Here is a 16,575-nt window from a genome sequence, read left to right on the forward strand (position 1 = left end):
GGTTCCTGTGGAAGCACAATGCTCAATCCCATGTTACTTAACAAGTCCAATCTTTCTGCTTTCTGGTTCACATTTGTGTTTGCAAGTGATCCACCTCTGTAATTACTGAGAAAGGAATTCGCCCTTGCAACAACACACATGAGGAGATTTATTCATGCGCACGGTCCATATATATCACAGTGACAACAAATGCCTTCAAGGGTGAATGGGGACGGTGTTTGATGTGATATTTAAAATAAAAAATATTATCTAATCAGTACTGATACATGCTCTAACTAAGGGCACATCGCTGCAGTCAATCAAGGACCACATAAGAAAGCAGCCCAAACATTTGAGATCTAACAGTAGTATTTGTTTTGCCATTTGGTTTCCAACTGGTTGGTAACTCCCACTACTCCTGTATCCAATGCTGTTGAACGAGATTAGAGACCAAACTCTTATCTCAGATAGGGCCGTTTCCATCTGGGCAGTTACCTCAAGTAGTCTAGCTATGTGTAGATTTCCCTTGAACATAAATAAGGCTTTTCATATTCTAATAATAGTTTTTGTGCAGTCATAGTTTGATGGCTGACATTGTAAGGCAATGAGAGTGAGATGTTGCCTGCATGGTGGCACCTAATGGGTTAAGGCTGTGGCACAGGTTCCCTACACTCCCTCTCTCTTTTGGTGGCAGACTTATGCAAGAGTAAGCCCTTTGTGTTTGGTACTGCGAGACCTACTGAGTGCCTTTTGTGGATCAAGTTCATGCTTGATTAGGGAGGGGCCTGAAAAGCTGTGTGTAAATCGGCCAAACAAATATTCAACCCCAGGTGTTGTGGAGAAAGGTCAAGGGTTATGAATAATCCCCTGTGTATGTGTGAGTGTGTGTGTGTGTGTGTGTGTGTGTGTGTGTGTGTGTGTGTGTGTGTGTGTGTGTGTGTGTGTGTGTGTGTATTAGTGCATGTGTACATGCACACTGGTTTGGATATTTGTGTATTTATTTAGACCTACACAATTGATGTAAAGATGCAATTTTACTGTATGAGCAATACTAAGAGTTTTATGGGAAGGTAAACAGAGTAGGTGTTTTTGGTATATGTTTGTTTAATTGTCAGTTAAGATGTATGTGTTTGTGTGTGCTGGATTTTTCTGTGACATTTGTGCTTCTACTGGCAACAGATTTCATTGCAAAGTCCTGGTTTGTCTGCCAAAAGATGAGTGTGTTTGTGTGTGTGAGAGAGAGACAGAGATTGGAGGCCTTGTTGTTTTCTTAGTGCCCTTGTGATATCGTACTATCATTCAGTTGCTCTGGTAATTAATGTAGGCTAATCGAAAAATGCTGTTATCTTTAGGCTCATGTTCGTAACCAGTTCTATGAGGGCCACACCTACAGTATAAACAACCTTTCTTACGCCCTTTGTAAAGGGTTTCCCTCTTGGATTGATTTCCGTTCGCTCCTTCCCTTACGGGGCATTTTAGTCTATGTTACTGAAGCATAGAACACACACTTTAGACTATGCTGAAATGCTCTCCCCAACACCTACTCTCACAAGATCATAGCAGCAAAGGCCCATGACAAATTGCCTTGTTTGTACATAGGTGCAATTTGCAACGCTTGCATAGGCAGTGTTTCAGTGGGAGTACTATTAATCATGTGGTTTAGCACAGGCTAGCTCCTTCATAACTGACATATTTGCTCTGCCTCTTTACAAGGCTGCGGAGGAAGGGTATTTCCCCTCCCACCCTTCCCCTATAGCTGCACGTGTTTCCAAATACATGGAATTCCCTCCTCTAGTTCTGTAGTGGCACACGGACTGCAAGCCTGTGCGGCTGCAACTGAGGAGAGCAGGCCTCCTTTGTGCATCAATAGCTGTTGTTCAATAATATAGATGTGCACTTTGCGCTGTAGCAGGGATTTAATTTGGCAATGCCTGGAGATGAAACATTGATTGAAGGCTCGGTCTGAGGAAGCACAGCACACAGTGTTGTGTTGTTTTATCAGCAACGTACCCTCTGATTGGCCATCGACAGTGACGTGTCAGCTCTACTACACAAACTCTGATTGGAAAGAGATCAGTACCATCATTTGAATTTGGCTTTACATGATTGTTATATCCTGAAGCTAAGGAGTGGTTAGATTTTTCTCACCACACTAATGAAGAGGCTTTACTTAATCCCTGCTCCTGAGAATGACCACTAATACCCATGAATGCAAACAAACTGATCTTTTAGATTACTACACTGAATTCAACCACACCACCCAATTGACCTTTCGATGGGAGATTGACTGACAGACAAACTGAGCAGTCAGGCCGATATTATGAACTTCTCCCACTTGGTCCGACAAACAATTGGCATCACAGTATCTCTGTCAACTTTAAATTATAGCAGGTTTGAAGGAAGGAGCCCAAAACTAAAAAATCAAATGTTTGAATATACCTTATACATATATTTAGCTAGCTAACATAGCCAACGTGACATTACTGTCACAGTGATTATAACCATTATCAGCAGATCAAGGTATTACAGACTAAAACAAACAAGGTACTCAACTTGTCTCTGGTCAGAGATACTTAGCTAGCCCACTACTATAACTTTGTTAGCGTTAGCTAGCAAGCAATAGTTAAGGTCATTACCGGTCAGCTAACTTCCAGTAGTAACCAACTTCAATATGGGCACAATAATCTGGTGATCTAATGTTACAGAATGTATTGCCTAAGGAAATGTAATTTTGTACTCGTAGCCTACATTAACTGCACAGTGTTATTGTCGGACGTGTCATTCATACAGCATTAACTTCAGCAAGACATATTTTCATAGGATGATGTCGGCGCTAGATAATGATAGATTCTAATAATAAGTGAAACGGTTAACCTACTCTACAGTTCAAGAGCATGATTGGTCCACAATGTTAGGTTGGTTGTGTTTTGTTTCTGGATCAGTTGATGTGGTTTTGCGTTCAATTCGATTGGAACCTGTGCGCTCTTCCGACTCAATTACAGTCGTATCGCCTTTCCTGGTATTTTCAATATTTTAAATGTATCCCTTCACCTCGGTACTGTACAAAGGGTAACCCTGTTCTGTCATGCAGATGATATTATTAATAATGAATGATTATTCTACAATACATCACTGATTTTTGCTGACAATACACTGATTTTTTTTGGTGTTTTCTGATGTGTGCCATTATTGTTGTTGATGATGCTATACATTCTGGATGTTGGACATTGTCAGAGTACCCTCCTTTAGAATCGGTGGGCGTGGCTAAATCGCTTCTGGCGAAAGGTCAATGACAAGATGGTGTAACAGCAATAGATCTAGCTAATCATTCTGATGAAATGGCAATTTTCTTAGCTGAGAGCGCTTGGTCTCAGTGTTGGAGGACAAGGCTCATTTAAGATGTGTTGTTGCTAAGCAGGGCAGAATGAGCGCATGTCTGGACCTGTATCTAGTAAAATAGGTCTAGAGCCTGTCCAAAATAGGATTTTAAAGACCAATATCGATTTTGATATTTAAAGATGGAAAAATCTGGTAATGATATATCAGCCGATATTCACTTTTAACAGAAAAACAGAACATAAAGATTTACCATAGTGATCGAATAATTCTGATCAAGATCGTACACTTACTGTGTTTTTAGGTTGCTAACATGTAGGCTTGGACATGATCATCTTCCTGTTGGAAGCAGCCTGAGCCACCTAAACTGGCTACCAAGAACAGCAAATCACGGGTATATGAAGCATTAATATTACGTTATTATGCAGAATTACGCTATGTGAACCGCTCATTAACGTTATCTTCCACAGACAAACCATGCCATTAGCTAGCTTTGTGAGTATGTAACTAACTTAGCAACTGGCAATATAGCCAGATACAATATGGGTTATGCTGAGGAAGGAGGGGGCCAAAATGAGGGGGCCATTGCTAGTTACTGCATCTGTACAACTGTTTTACTGTTTTACAAATAAACCCACAATCAAGTTGGTTTCCATCACTTATCTGACTCAAACGACACAATTGCAGCACTGGTAATAGGTGAAAAATCAGCCTACAGTTCTCGTTACTTTTTATCGTCACTCTCATTTCTCAGTCAGGCTCCTCTATTATATTTCTTGTCAGAAATGTACCGATATCTCCATACCGTTGAAACCCACATGCATGCCGTTTCCTGCTTGCCTGCAATCACATTTGAGTGCAACGCAGGGTTCACCGAGGCCGCCTTGGTTCATGAAACTGCTCAAACCGAGAAGCACGAGCTGCAGATGCATTGGGCAGGAATAGAAAGCAGTGTTTCACCACTACAGCTGTGTTCTCTCTCTTGAAATAGAACACAAACCTCATCACTCAGATATGGCCATGAAAAAGAAATGAATGTCTCGGGCACTCAGCCTCACTCTTACATTCACTTCTTGTAACTGGCAACACTGAACCATTGCATGCAGATGCCCTACCCACGACAACGTCAATCAATCAGTATATCATAGATACTCGGACTCGTGATGAGAAAATAGTTCATACTGTTTTTTTTAGCCTGTTTTCGCCCACTGCCTAAATGAATATCCGCTCTCCGTCACGCTACCCCCATTACACCAATCATGAGATTATGTACACGCACCATCAATGAAGATGTGCACCACACCCCCTAACTTAATTGGGCTTCACAAAAATGGCCTTTGCAGTTGTCCAGTTTTTATGTCATTAGGACTGGTCCTCCCTGTTGTGATTACGCAATGTTTTGACAAGGACTTCAAAATGCTTTCAGAGGCCAATGTCATTTGGAGATGAGTGATGTGGTCAGCACACTCTGGTTAACGTAATAGTACTCTTCAGTTGAATGAGCCTGAGATGCTCCCGAGTGTTGAATGCTTCATTTGGTTTGTGTGTGTAAGCCATGGAAATGTCTTCTAGATTCCCAATGACCCACAGTGTGTGAATGCTGAGGTGTCACCTGAGTTTTGTCCCTTTCATACGCCACTGGCACATTGATGCTGCTGTACAGTTAAACAATATTCATTTCCCAAAAGCAAAAAGGCTGACTGACTGAGGACATTTCCTTGTAGAATGCTCCAAGCATTCTCTCTCCATTTATCTGAAACACACACACACACACACACACACACACACACACACACACACACACACACACACACACAGTCTCACATGCCACACCACCACAGCTGCAGGTGACAAAGGCCACTCTGAGCGATCCTGGTGTGACAGTGCCACCGGTGTTTGATGGCCAGTGGTGGTACTGCAGCTTGTTATTGGTTAAGGGGAAAAGGCGCCTTGGTTGTTCACTTTTAACCTCGAGCGCTGTGAAGAGGGCCTGTGTCCCTCCTGGCAGCCAGAGCCGCTGCCCCGGCCTGAACTCAGCTGCTGGGAGTGGAGCGCTCACTGCACAGCCAATGACTTTCTAAATGTCCAAAGCCACTAGAGAAGGCTGTGCATGGACTCACAATGTAGCTACTGCCAGGTGTTAAGCCTATTGAGATATTTTTCTAACTGCCTCCCTCTCTCTCACTCATTCTCTCTCTCTCTCTCTCCCTCTCTCTGATTCTTTCTGTCATTGCTGCCAGCCCTCTCTGGATGTATTCTTACCACTTGTTCTCTCTCTCCTCTGCTCCTCCAGGCCTGTGTCCTGTGTGCTGACCTCATGGTGTAAGCAAGTGTAAAGATGAGCATAAGCAGCGATGAGGTCAACTTCCTGGTGTACAGATACCTGCAGGAGTCAGGTAAGCTGAACCCTCACACAAACTCATGTTAGTAAAATGTGAAACACAGTGCTCTGTGTGTGTGTGTGTGTGTGTGTGTGTGTGTGTGTGTGTGTGTGTGTGTGTTAATTTGAGTGTGCGTGCGTGCACGCACTCATACATGGAAGTTATTTTGCTTTTTTTCCTGTGTGTGTGTGTGTGTGTGTGTGTGTGTGTGTGTGTGTGTGTGTGTGTGTGTGTGCGCGCGACCACACACTCATAAAAGGAAGTTGTTTTGCTTTTTAGCCTGTCTATTTTTTTATTATTTGTGTGTGTGTGTCTGTTTACGTTGCTCATATGAAAGCTTGTGTTTGTACTGATTTGATGGTCTGGTGCCCCTCCCCCCACCAGGGTTTTCCCACTCGGCCTTCACATTTGGCATAGAGAGCCACATCAGCCAGTCCAACATCAATGGAGCACTAGTGCCCCCTGCTGCCCTCATCTCCATCATTCAGAAGGGCCTGCAGTATGTCGAGGCAGAAGTCAGCATCAACGAGGTGGGTGACAAACACAGTTTGACACACATTAAATGACCATTGGTCTATAGATCAGGTCTTTTAAATGGTTCGCCCTATAAAACTCTTGGTTTTCATTTTTATAAGTTCAATAGGAAGTCATATGCTCTTTTATTACAACATGTTTTGGTTTATGTTGGCAGTTAAAATGTAATTACAATAATTATTTCCAATAATGTATCATTTGCAATGGATTTCTTTCTGTTGTGATTGAAATTTCGTAGCCATAAAATCTGTTTAATAAATAGCTTAGGCCTGAATTATTATTTTAGAGGACTATGGAACCCGTAAGGGAAAAACAATTGATGGTTGAAAAAAAAAAAAATGTACTTTTTCATGTAAGTTGTAAGATTTAGGTCAATGTTCTGTCGGGTCACTATGGCAACATGGAAACCACATACAATGGAGCGCACATAGCGGTGGGAGAGGTTCACAGAATTTTATTTTGAGATTGGCATGAAATGTACTGACCTTTAAGAAGTGCTTGGCAGTTAATATGGTGTTAACATAGCACATAGGTGAGAGACCTTCTGTAAAGATGGAGAGATATTCACAGATAGATTCACAGAAGTCCCAAATGCAATAGGTCATAAGCGAAACGCTGTGGTTGCCGAACTGACCTGGTAGTACATTGACCTAAATGGAAAACTTTTTCAAGATCTCACAATCTTCTTGTTTTTTTTTCCAACCACCCCCTTTCATGTCCCTTCTTGGGCTCTGTAGAGGACAGCTGGTTTGTGTTGGTACATGGATACATTTTAAGAGAGATTTGGCCTTTGTGGTCGTCTAACCACTAGCACAAGGAATTTCATATACAGACGCGTAAATAGGGCAGGGGAGCTCATTGCCTGATGTCTGTCTCGCCTTCCACCCTGTGCAGGATGGCACGCTGTTTGATGGACGGCCAATCGAGTCCCTGTCGCTGATCGATGCGGTGATGCCAGACGTGGTTCAGACGCGTCAGCAGGCTTACCGGGACAAGCTGGCCCAGCAGCAGGCGTCCACCGCCCCTGTGCCCACCACCACCAACATGCAGGGCAACGCCAAGAACGGAGAGAACACCGCCAACGGCGAGGAGAATGGAGCGCACACCCTAGCAAGTAAGTCTGTCAAGCCATGACTCCTGCTCTAGTATCTGGGAAAAACGCATTTTGTTAAAAAGGTCTTAGAAATGATCATCCTCTCAGGTGTAACATTTGTTATCTTGTGGTAAAGACATAAACAACTGTAAGTCATTTGTTATTTTGTGGTAAAGATATAAACAACAGTAACTAATTATTTGTTATCTTGTGGTAAAGACATAAACAACTGTAAGTCATTTGTTATATTGTGGTAAAGACATAAACAACTGTAAGTCATTTGTTATCTTGTGGTAAAGACATAAACAACTGACACTCATGATCCTGAACACTCCATAAAAAGAGTGTGTGAATCTATTCAGTAGAGACTCTATTCATACAGATTGCAGTGTGCAGTGCATTGCATTAGATTAATTAGTCGGGTATATGGCTAAATACAACCATCCATGCATATTGAAATGTCTAGATAAATGAGTGGCTAAATGATGCTACTGATGTGCAGCTGAATAAGGGACTAATGTGTTGGAGTGGTGATAACAGCAGGCTAGTAGCATGTTGTGTGAACGGTCACGTGGACTCTTCTAGGCCAGTGCCTGCTGTGACCACTGATGCAGAGAGACTGCTATATTAAGGTGTGTCGTCCTTACATGGCCTCTCACTGTGTTTTTTCCCTTCTTTTTTTTCTCCTCCTCTGTGTGTGTGTGTGTGTGTGTGTGTGTGTGTGTGTGTGTGTGTGTGTGTGTGTGTGTGTGTGTGTGCGCGCTTGGGTGCCAACCCAGATAACCACGCAGACATGATGGAGGTGGACGGGGATGTGGAGATCCCTCAGAACAAGGCCATGGTGCTGCGCGGTCACGAGTCAGAAGTGTTCATCTGCGCCTGGAACCCCGTCAGCGACTTGCTGGCTTCAGGGTGAGGGCCTCCCCTCCCCCCCCCCCCCCCCCTTCCCTCTGTCTTTTTTTCTCTCACTCTCCCCATCTTCTCTCCCTGTCTGTCTTGTCACCTCTCGAGGGAACAGTCTTCATTTCTTCACTTCATTTCATTTCAGTTTCTCCTCCCTCTCCTCCTCTGGTTGTGTTTATTTTTAGTGTCTGTGCTGAGAGGATATTGCACCCACCTCACTTTCATTCTGCCTTCCTCTGTCGTGCCTCATTTCTTTTTCCAGCTCTTTTATTGAATGCTTCAAACGTTTTGCTGACTCTTCCTCTCTCCCTCCTGTCTCTCTTCCCCTCTCTCTCTCTCTCTCTCTCTCTCTCTCTGTCTGTGTCCCTGTGCAGGTCTGGGGACTCGACGGCACGCATCTGGAACCTGAGTGAGAACAGCACCAGCAGCTCCACTCAGCTGGTACTGCGCCACTGCATACGTGAGGGCGGCCAGGACGTGCCCAGCAACAAAGACGTCACGTCGTTAGACTGGAACGTGAGTCCACCTCTCCACCTGCCCTCCTCCCACTTCCCTTTTTATTATGTTTATTGCACTCTTTCCAGAGGTAGAACTTTGACTTCGGTTCAGTCCTGTCACATCTAAGATCTGTACACTCTGATAGAACGGATGAGGATGGGCAGTGAAATGCAAAGGCTGTGCTTTCCACTGTGCTTTAGAATTTCAATGTGAAATGAGACGCTTGTCATTTCTCTCTCACAGAGTGAGGGTACACTACTAGCAACAGGCTCCTATGATGGATTTGCAAGGATATGGACGAAGGATGGTAAGACGTATTCTCTTGACTATATTCTTCCTGTGTAGTGAAGGCTGGCTGACATATTTAAAAAAGCGAGCAGCATACACATCCTCACTGCTCCTCACATTGCCTGTCCTCTCACCCTTTCCCAGGGAATCTTGCCAGTACTTTAGGTCAACACAAAGGTCCTATTTTTGCATTGAAGTGGAACAAGAAAGGAAACTTCATCCTTAGCGCGGGGGTTGATAAAGTAAGTGATCTGATTTTCTATTGTTTCAGTTGTGTGCAGTTTCGATGTACTGATGGTCTTACTGTGAATATGATTGTTTGATCCATGGGGTCCAAACTGTGTGTTGAGTGGGAAAAAAGTGATTAAGTCGTTTTCTAATTTATATTGTCTGCTGCACCACCCCTAGACTACAATCATCTGGGACGCCCATACAGGGGAAGCCAAGCAGCAGTTCCCTTTCCATTCAGGTAGACCATCACTCCGTCACTCCCGCTTCACTGCACACACTCTTATAGGAGCTATAGAGACTACTCAAAGCATAGTGCAGTGGTCCTCTGCATTGCTTAGAATATAAATGGTATTATAGAGGGGCAGAGTGACCGGCGCCATTTTGTACTCGGCGGATTACCATTTTTACAAGTTCCGGCTTTAAATACAAAATCCTAATAAGAGATTGAATGGGGTTTTGGTCTATGAGAGATTGAATGGGGTTTTGGCCTGTGACCATGGATCCCACTCTAAAGTTCCACATGCTGCATGACGCAAACGACACGTGCTAGTATGTCTTTTTTTTCTTCTTAAGCGTATTGGTAACAACATATTGATTTTTACAAGACAAGAAAACAGTTGCAGAAGACCTACTGGCTTTGTTTTGCTCACACCTTAATTTCACAGTTTGTGAGCAGTCAGCTCGTTTTTCCATAGGGGATTTTTTTCTTTGGAACCAGGAAGTGTTAAAATGCTCACATTGAAAACTACAAACTTCCGGTCGACTTCCACACTGTATAGGAGCTGTAATCTCAGCCAGTGTTCAAGTTCAAGCACATTGATAAGGCATGTTTTTATCATTTGCATGTTTGGCTTACTGAGGCTCCCCTGAGCATATGGCAGTATTATGCTGTCTATCTTTCTTGTCTGCGGTTGAAAGCTAAATCTGGCCGTCCACCTGCTCTCTCCCCCCACAGCGCCTGCCCTGGACGTGGACTGGCAGAGCAACAACACGTTCGCCTCCTGCAGCACGGACATGTGCATCCACGTCTGTAAGCTTGGACAGGACAGGCCCATCAAGACATTCCAAGGACACACAGTAAGTCCTGTCCCCAAGTGACACACGCTAGCTTAGATCTCCCACAGTGGGTGTATGTGTGTGTGTTTATCAGTTTACAATTGTGTGTATCTGTTTACGCTTGTGTGTAGGGAAATGTGTGTGTGTGTGCGTGCGTGCATGCATGCGTGCGTGCGTGTGTGCATGCAAGTGCGTGTTGGCATTTGTACTAAAATGGATTTGTGCGCTTGGATTTGATGGTCTGCGTTCGTGTCTGGCGGAGTGTGTGTGTGTGTGTGTGTGTGTGTGTGTGTGTGTGTGTACTCTTTCCAACTATGCTCATCCCTCTCCCTGTTTCTCCCTTTCTTCTCCAGAATGAAGTAAATGCAATCAAATGGGATCCAACTGGCAATCTGCTGGCATCATGTTCAGACGACATGACCCTAAAGGTTAGATTTACACTTATCATTTTTCTTTTAGCTTTTGTAGCCAGATCGCAATCATCTCCCAAACGTTTTTAATACAGAAAATATGTGAATTCTGCGATGGATTTCATTGGTCAAAAATGTAATGCTTGCTCTTCAATTTTGGGGTTGTTTTTCGTTCTCCCCAGATCTGGAGTATGAAACAAGACACCTGTGTCCATGACTTACAAGCTCACAGCAAAGAGATCTACACCATCAAGTGGAGTCCAACAGGCCCTGGCACCAACAACCCCAATGCCAATCTAATGCTCGCCAGGTGTGCCCATTTAAACAGTCTCTCTTCAGTCTTGCGTTTGTCAGTCTGGAAGATTCCATTTCAGACTCCACTCAGTTTATGGAGATACCCTCAAATGTATTGCATACTTTTATTTCCTGCCACACATGTTGTTGTAAATATATTAAACAATACACTTGGAAACCACTGTGGGTTTTTAGATGAAATAACTTATCATGTTCACAGTAAATAGACTGTGCAGAGGCTAAACAACTTCCCAACTCTTTGTTGGCTTCTCAAGCAGGAGACTTTATAACATTACAGGTGTGATAGATGCAATAGTCAGGAAGCATTGCACAGATGCCATATTCAGCTCCTAAGACCCACCTCTGTCTATGTCTTTGGGCAGTGCGTCGTTTGACTCTACTGTGCGGCTATGGGACGTGGACAGAGGGATTTGCATCCACACGCTAACCAAACACCAGGAGCCCGTCTACAGTGTGGCCTTCAGCCCAGATGGCAGACACTTGGCCAGCGGCTCCTTCGACAAGTGTGTTCATATCTGGAACACACAGGTAAGATCATCAGCAGAGCATATTTGAGTGTGTGGCTAGCCAACATCAGCGTCTGCCTTCTGTGTGTGTCTAGTCACCATCAGCGTCTGCAGCACACCAAGCTATTTGGCCTTTTTTGTTTCAAGGTGCAGCATCTTCAAGCTGCTCAAACAGATTTGTATTAACACCATTGTATGCCACCTTCTGTTCACAGACTGGTGCTTTAGTCCATAGCTATAGGGGAACAGGGGGCATCTTTGAAGTTTGCTGGAATGCAGCAGGAGACAAAGTGGGTGCAAGTGCATCGGATGGATCCGTAAGTAGTATTTTCATAATTTCTCCCCTACACAGTGTTGTATGTATATAATCTCAAGTCAGACAAATGAACGACAGGCGAAAGGTCACATGTAAATAAAGACGGTGTATTAAATATAGACAAAACTATTTGAACATACACTTCATGCTAGATAAGAGAAAGAGGAAGATTCTATAGATTACCAGTCAATGGAGTCTTTGGGCAACCCCACAGTGAGGGCATGTGTTTCTCAAACACACATACAGTACATCAGTGAAGTGCTGACATCACTTTAATGGGCCGTAAAGAGTGCCACTGTCGACTCTGTTCTCATAAAGTACTCTCTTTTTCCTGCAGGTTTGTGTATTAGATCTGCGGAAATAACGCTGCTTGTTGGAAGCCATGGACCGACTATGAATGTGTACATAGCCAAAATGACTGTCCCTGCCCCATGTACTGCTACAGTCCCTGTTGAACCATGGCCAGCCACTACAAAAACAAACAACAAGCACCCTGACCCTGCAGACGAAGAGGAAGAGGAAGAGGAAAAGGAAGCGATGTGACTCCAACCAGAGACATGAAAGGGACTTTTGTGACACAGATGGAGGACAAAACATTAAAAAGAAGAAAAAAAAGGACCCATATATGTACCAAAATTTGGAAGATATTTTACTATTCGTTCTTCAAAAACCAATCTCATCAAAATAAAAGAAAGGATTTTAATCTTTGTTGGCAGTTCAGTTTTCAGTGTGCAGACATATCGGCTTTCCCATTCGGGGGCGAGCATTTTGTTTTCCTATTGCAGCAGAACAGTTTTTTTAGGTCACAGATGCATGAAATGGAAGACTCGTCTTTCCAAATTTCTTTCCTTTGCTTCTGTTTGTTATTTTTCATCGCAGAATACAGTTATTTAAAAAAAATTACAAACAAGTCGTTGGTACTGTACATTTTGTGGTTCCATAACAGTATGGGTGGCGAAAATCTGTTTTATTTTTCTTTCTATGCTATGGTTTAACTGATGCCTAAATGCAGTAGTTTTCCCCCCCAAAGGAGACATTGATTCTGCTGAATTGAAATGATTATATATGGACACACACAGGAAAAAGGATGCATTGTGCATCCGATTGCTTTAAAACTATGTTCTGATGGTTAGTTTGTGCACTATTGGTGGAACAACAAAAACTGCTGTAGCTGCCCTTGAAGGTGACCTTCAGTAGTTTGATTAGCAGACAGTTATACTACCCTGACTGAGAAGGCAGACAGATGGTTAGTCCACTGTACTCAATCTGTTATACTGGGCAAACAGGTCCCACACACACACACACACACACACACACACACACACACACACACACACACACACACACACACACACACACACACACACACACACACACACACACACACACACACACACACACACACACACACAACCACACACACACAGACAAACACACACACACACACACACAGAAAGAGTGAGTGAGTGAGTGAGTGAGTGAGTGAGTGAGTGAGTGAGTGAGTGAGTGAATGAGAGTGAGAGAGAGAAGGGGGACTTGCTTTAAGTTTCTTCTATAACATTGTCTCTCCCTGGTGTTCAATGAACCATTTTAATGACATGGGTAACCTGGCTTCTCTGTCCCATGAGTTTCAAAGTGGATTTCTTTTCATTGTGTGCACATTGTGTGCAGGTTCTAATCAGGCTTGGATATTTCACTCATGTGATTTGGATTGTATGTCTCTTCTGGGCTTCCCCCATGCTTCTCCTCTCATGTTCCACTTTTCAGCACAATCACCCTCAGGCTTTACCTTCTCACAAGCACTTGTAGTCGTTCTGCAAACTAGGTCCGTCTCTATTCTTGTCTTTCACTCGAGTCTTCTCCAGCGAGCCTCTTTACCTCCTGAGAGGTGGGCCTTCAGGAGACGTGAATTCTTCAGTTTTTTTTTTAAGAAAACAGCCGAGCTTGAAGCAAGTCTGGGGTGTTAGGCTGGAAATCTACACAAACTCTTGGCTTCTGCCAAGCGGACACATGTATCTGCAACAACTGTACCCTAGCATGTGCAATGTCACCAATAGTCCCAAGTTGACCTGAAACCACACTTTGCACCACATAAAGTATGGTAGTTTGTATGATTTTACGTCTTGCTCATCCAAGACAAGTGAAGCTAACAAAACCCACTTCATCTGCATCCAGTATACAACGGCGAAATATAAAACAAGGGATCACAGCTCCCACTATAAGTGCTTACATCCTTCACATGCCATATAGAAGTTCTGTTTCCAGTATAACATGGACACACTTACCAGCCTCTCAGTACAGTTTGACCAGGAGGAAGCTTCAGAAAGGGATGGAGTGTTGGTGTCCGAGGTCTCCTCCGAATGTGACAGTTACTTCTCAGTGTGTCTCTAAGAGCCAGCAACATGATGCGTGTCCTCCGTCAAAGGCCTCATTGTCTCCCGTTTTAAGCCTTATATGTTTCTGTTGTTTTTCAATATCACTACTTGTGTAACCTTGCATTTTATACAGAGGCATAGTAAGTTCTAAATCTGAATAAAACGAAGTCTGCCCAGAGGTAATTGTTACCATCAGAACACTATTTATTATAGTCTTTAGAGGTGGACGGGTCCTTTTTAGGTTGGATTTCAAAAACAAAAAGAAAAAAAAATTGAAAAAAAATCTGCTGTCCCATTGTCTGCTTGCCCACATCTTCTCATACTCATGCGTCTCACAAGCTGAAATTCCAATCATATTCTTACTCTGTGTGTCCCCCTGGACGTTTTGTACTCTTTTAAAAACTTTTTTGTAATTCATATTTCTTTGTAGCTTAAAATAATAAGAATAAAAAAAAAACGTTAAAAACGTATGATTACTGAAGATAACCTGGACCATGTACAGTATATGCCACCGTCTGACCATCTAGGTTACACATGACCTCGTCAGCGCTCACGCCCTGTTTTTCCCCCCAATATTTTCTTTTCTCCTTTCTTTGGTTGCAGATCCTTCCCATGCATTGCATCGATCTGTTGTAATTTGAATCAGATCTGATTTAAAAAAAATAGTCCAGAATAAAATATATTTTGATATTAATTCTGTGTCTGTCATGATTTCGTCTTAACAGAAAGTGGCAAGTATTCAAACATGCCTAAAAACCTATTTTTGGATGCATGTGGTTCTCAGAAATAAGTTAGATTTCAGGTTTTATATTAAGTATAAAAGCTTGTAGTAGATTAGATTTTGCTGTTATATCATATGACAATTACATGACTAGCTCCATAACATTGACAAGCGGATATTGAAAATGGCTTGTCATTAGTGCTTTCAAAATTAACACGTTCAATTTTGCGATTGATTTAACGCGTTAAAAAAATAATGCAGCTGCCTGGGTGTTGTTATTTGATTCTGTTAGTGCATATGTAATGGTTAAAATATCTGGGGGCAGCCAATTTACAGCTGACCCGGAGCTTAGTTGAATTCACAAACTTGTAAGTTTATTGAGCCCTTCAATTTACAACCTAACGGCCTGCCCATCACGTTCCAACTATTGACCGGCTGACCTAGTCCCTAGCTCCCTCCGTCTCTCTCTGCTTCTCTGCGTTTTCATCTCTATCCCTATTTCAAAATAAAAGACCCTTCACACTGTACGTGTTACACATAACAAATATGCCTTTCAACATCACAGCCAATGTTGATGGCCTTGATCGTTTTATTGGAAATCTGTAGTAGGCTACACGCCTTGCCTATTTAAGCTAGTATTTGAATTTAAATATACTTCCTTACTGTGGATTCTACAGTAATTCTGTGATTTTACATTTGAATATCCATTAATTACATGCTTTAGACACACAGAGAAGGACTGATTTTTTTTTATTAGCAATAAAATACAGTCTGGGGCAGACAGACGTCAACGATCTGAAAATGACTACCTCTGAAAGCAATGCATGTGCCAGCATGTCAAAATGAACAAATTAGATATTTTCCAAAGTAGAAAACAAAACACAATCATCATGCCTTGCCTTAAATTAATTAATATATTGTCTTATCTATTATCTAAACAATTTTACTATGACACAAATAATCTTTATAATGTGATAGAGATTTAGCTCTGGTATTACTGCCACGGGCTGTTTAAACTAATATCATCCTGGCTTCTCATTGCTACATTTCAGATCCAAATGTGTTATTATCTCCCCCTAGTTTGCTCTTCTGGAAACGGAATAGGAGTGTAAAAAGCACATGGTGCCATCTACAGTCCAGGAAGAATATTCAGGATTATCTGAAACAAGTCTTGCAAGGTAAGCTTTTTGCAAATATCTTTCCTTGCGCTGCAATGTTGCCATAAAAATAATAGCTCTTCCGTAATCACCATTGCCTTTCTTTTAATACTCTGCTTTCTTAGTGCACATGCGTAATGGACATGATATCTAAGTAGAAACCTCCATTACTAAGTAAACTCATTTCATGTTGCTTAATGGGATTATGCTAGCTCAAGGAGCATCAATTGACTCTTCCATTGATTGCCCATGGATATGAGCAGAAAGGTATATGTTAAGTGCACAAGGTTAAAAATGAGTTATTTTGTCACTGATACTTCAAATTCAACTATAACTATCTAGAACTATTTTACACTAATGTGATGATTTTGCATATTTTTTCATTGAGTGACCCATTAAGGCACCTTTAGAAAACATTTGGGTAGCATCCCATTTCTAATAGAAGTTATACATGACATAAATGATTAAATACTGAG

At 42.4% G+C, this 16,575-nt stretch overlaps 1 protein-coding gene across 7 annotated transcripts in view; it reads left to right on the forward strand.

Moving 5' to 3' along the window:
- tbl1xr1a (TBL1X/Y related 1a) overlaps positions 1–14,915 on the forward strand; it is a 50,568-nt gene extending 35,653 nt beyond the window's left edge. For 4 of the 7 annotated variants that reach the window (XM_080833667.1, XM_080833666.1, XM_080833669.1 and 1 more), the window contains 14 exons: positions 5,609–5,711; positions 6,081–6,226; positions 7,125–7,344; positions 8,103–8,235; positions 8,601–8,742; positions 8,968–9,031; positions 9,157–9,254; positions 9,421–9,481; positions 10,199–10,320; positions 10,653–10,727; positions 10,892–11,019; positions 11,387–11,552; positions 11,746–11,847; positions 12,184–14,915. In XM_080833667.1, the coding sequence (XP_080689793.1) occupies positions 5,654–5,711; positions 6,081–6,226; positions 7,125–7,344; positions 8,103–8,235; positions 8,601–8,742; positions 8,968–9,031; positions 9,157–9,254; positions 9,421–9,481; positions 10,199–10,320; positions 10,653–10,727; positions 10,892–11,019; positions 11,387–11,552; positions 11,746–11,847; positions 12,184–12,210 (1,542 nt within the window). In that variant the 5' untranslated portion in view covers positions 5,609–5,653 and the 3' untranslated portion in view covers positions 12,211–14,915. Of the gene's footprint in view, positions 1–3,619; positions 3,710–5,405; positions 5,453–5,608; positions 5,712–6,080; positions 6,227–7,124; positions 7,345–8,102; positions 8,236–8,600; positions 8,743–8,967; positions 9,032–9,156; positions 9,255–9,420; positions 9,482–10,198; positions 10,321–10,652; positions 10,728–10,891; positions 11,020–11,386; positions 11,553–11,745; positions 11,848–12,183 lie in introns of those variants that run through there. The other 3 variants (XM_080833670.1, XM_080833671.1, XM_080833672.1) reach the window with 3 other exon arrangements.
- The last annotated feature ends 1,660 nt before the right edge of the window (positions 14,916–16,575 follow it).

This window comes from Sprattus sprattus, assembly GCF_963457725.1.
Source record: "Sprattus sprattus genome assembly, chromosome: 2".
NCBI lineage: Eukaryota > Metazoa > Chordata > Actinopteri > Clupeiformes > Clupeidae > Sprattus > Sprattus sprattus.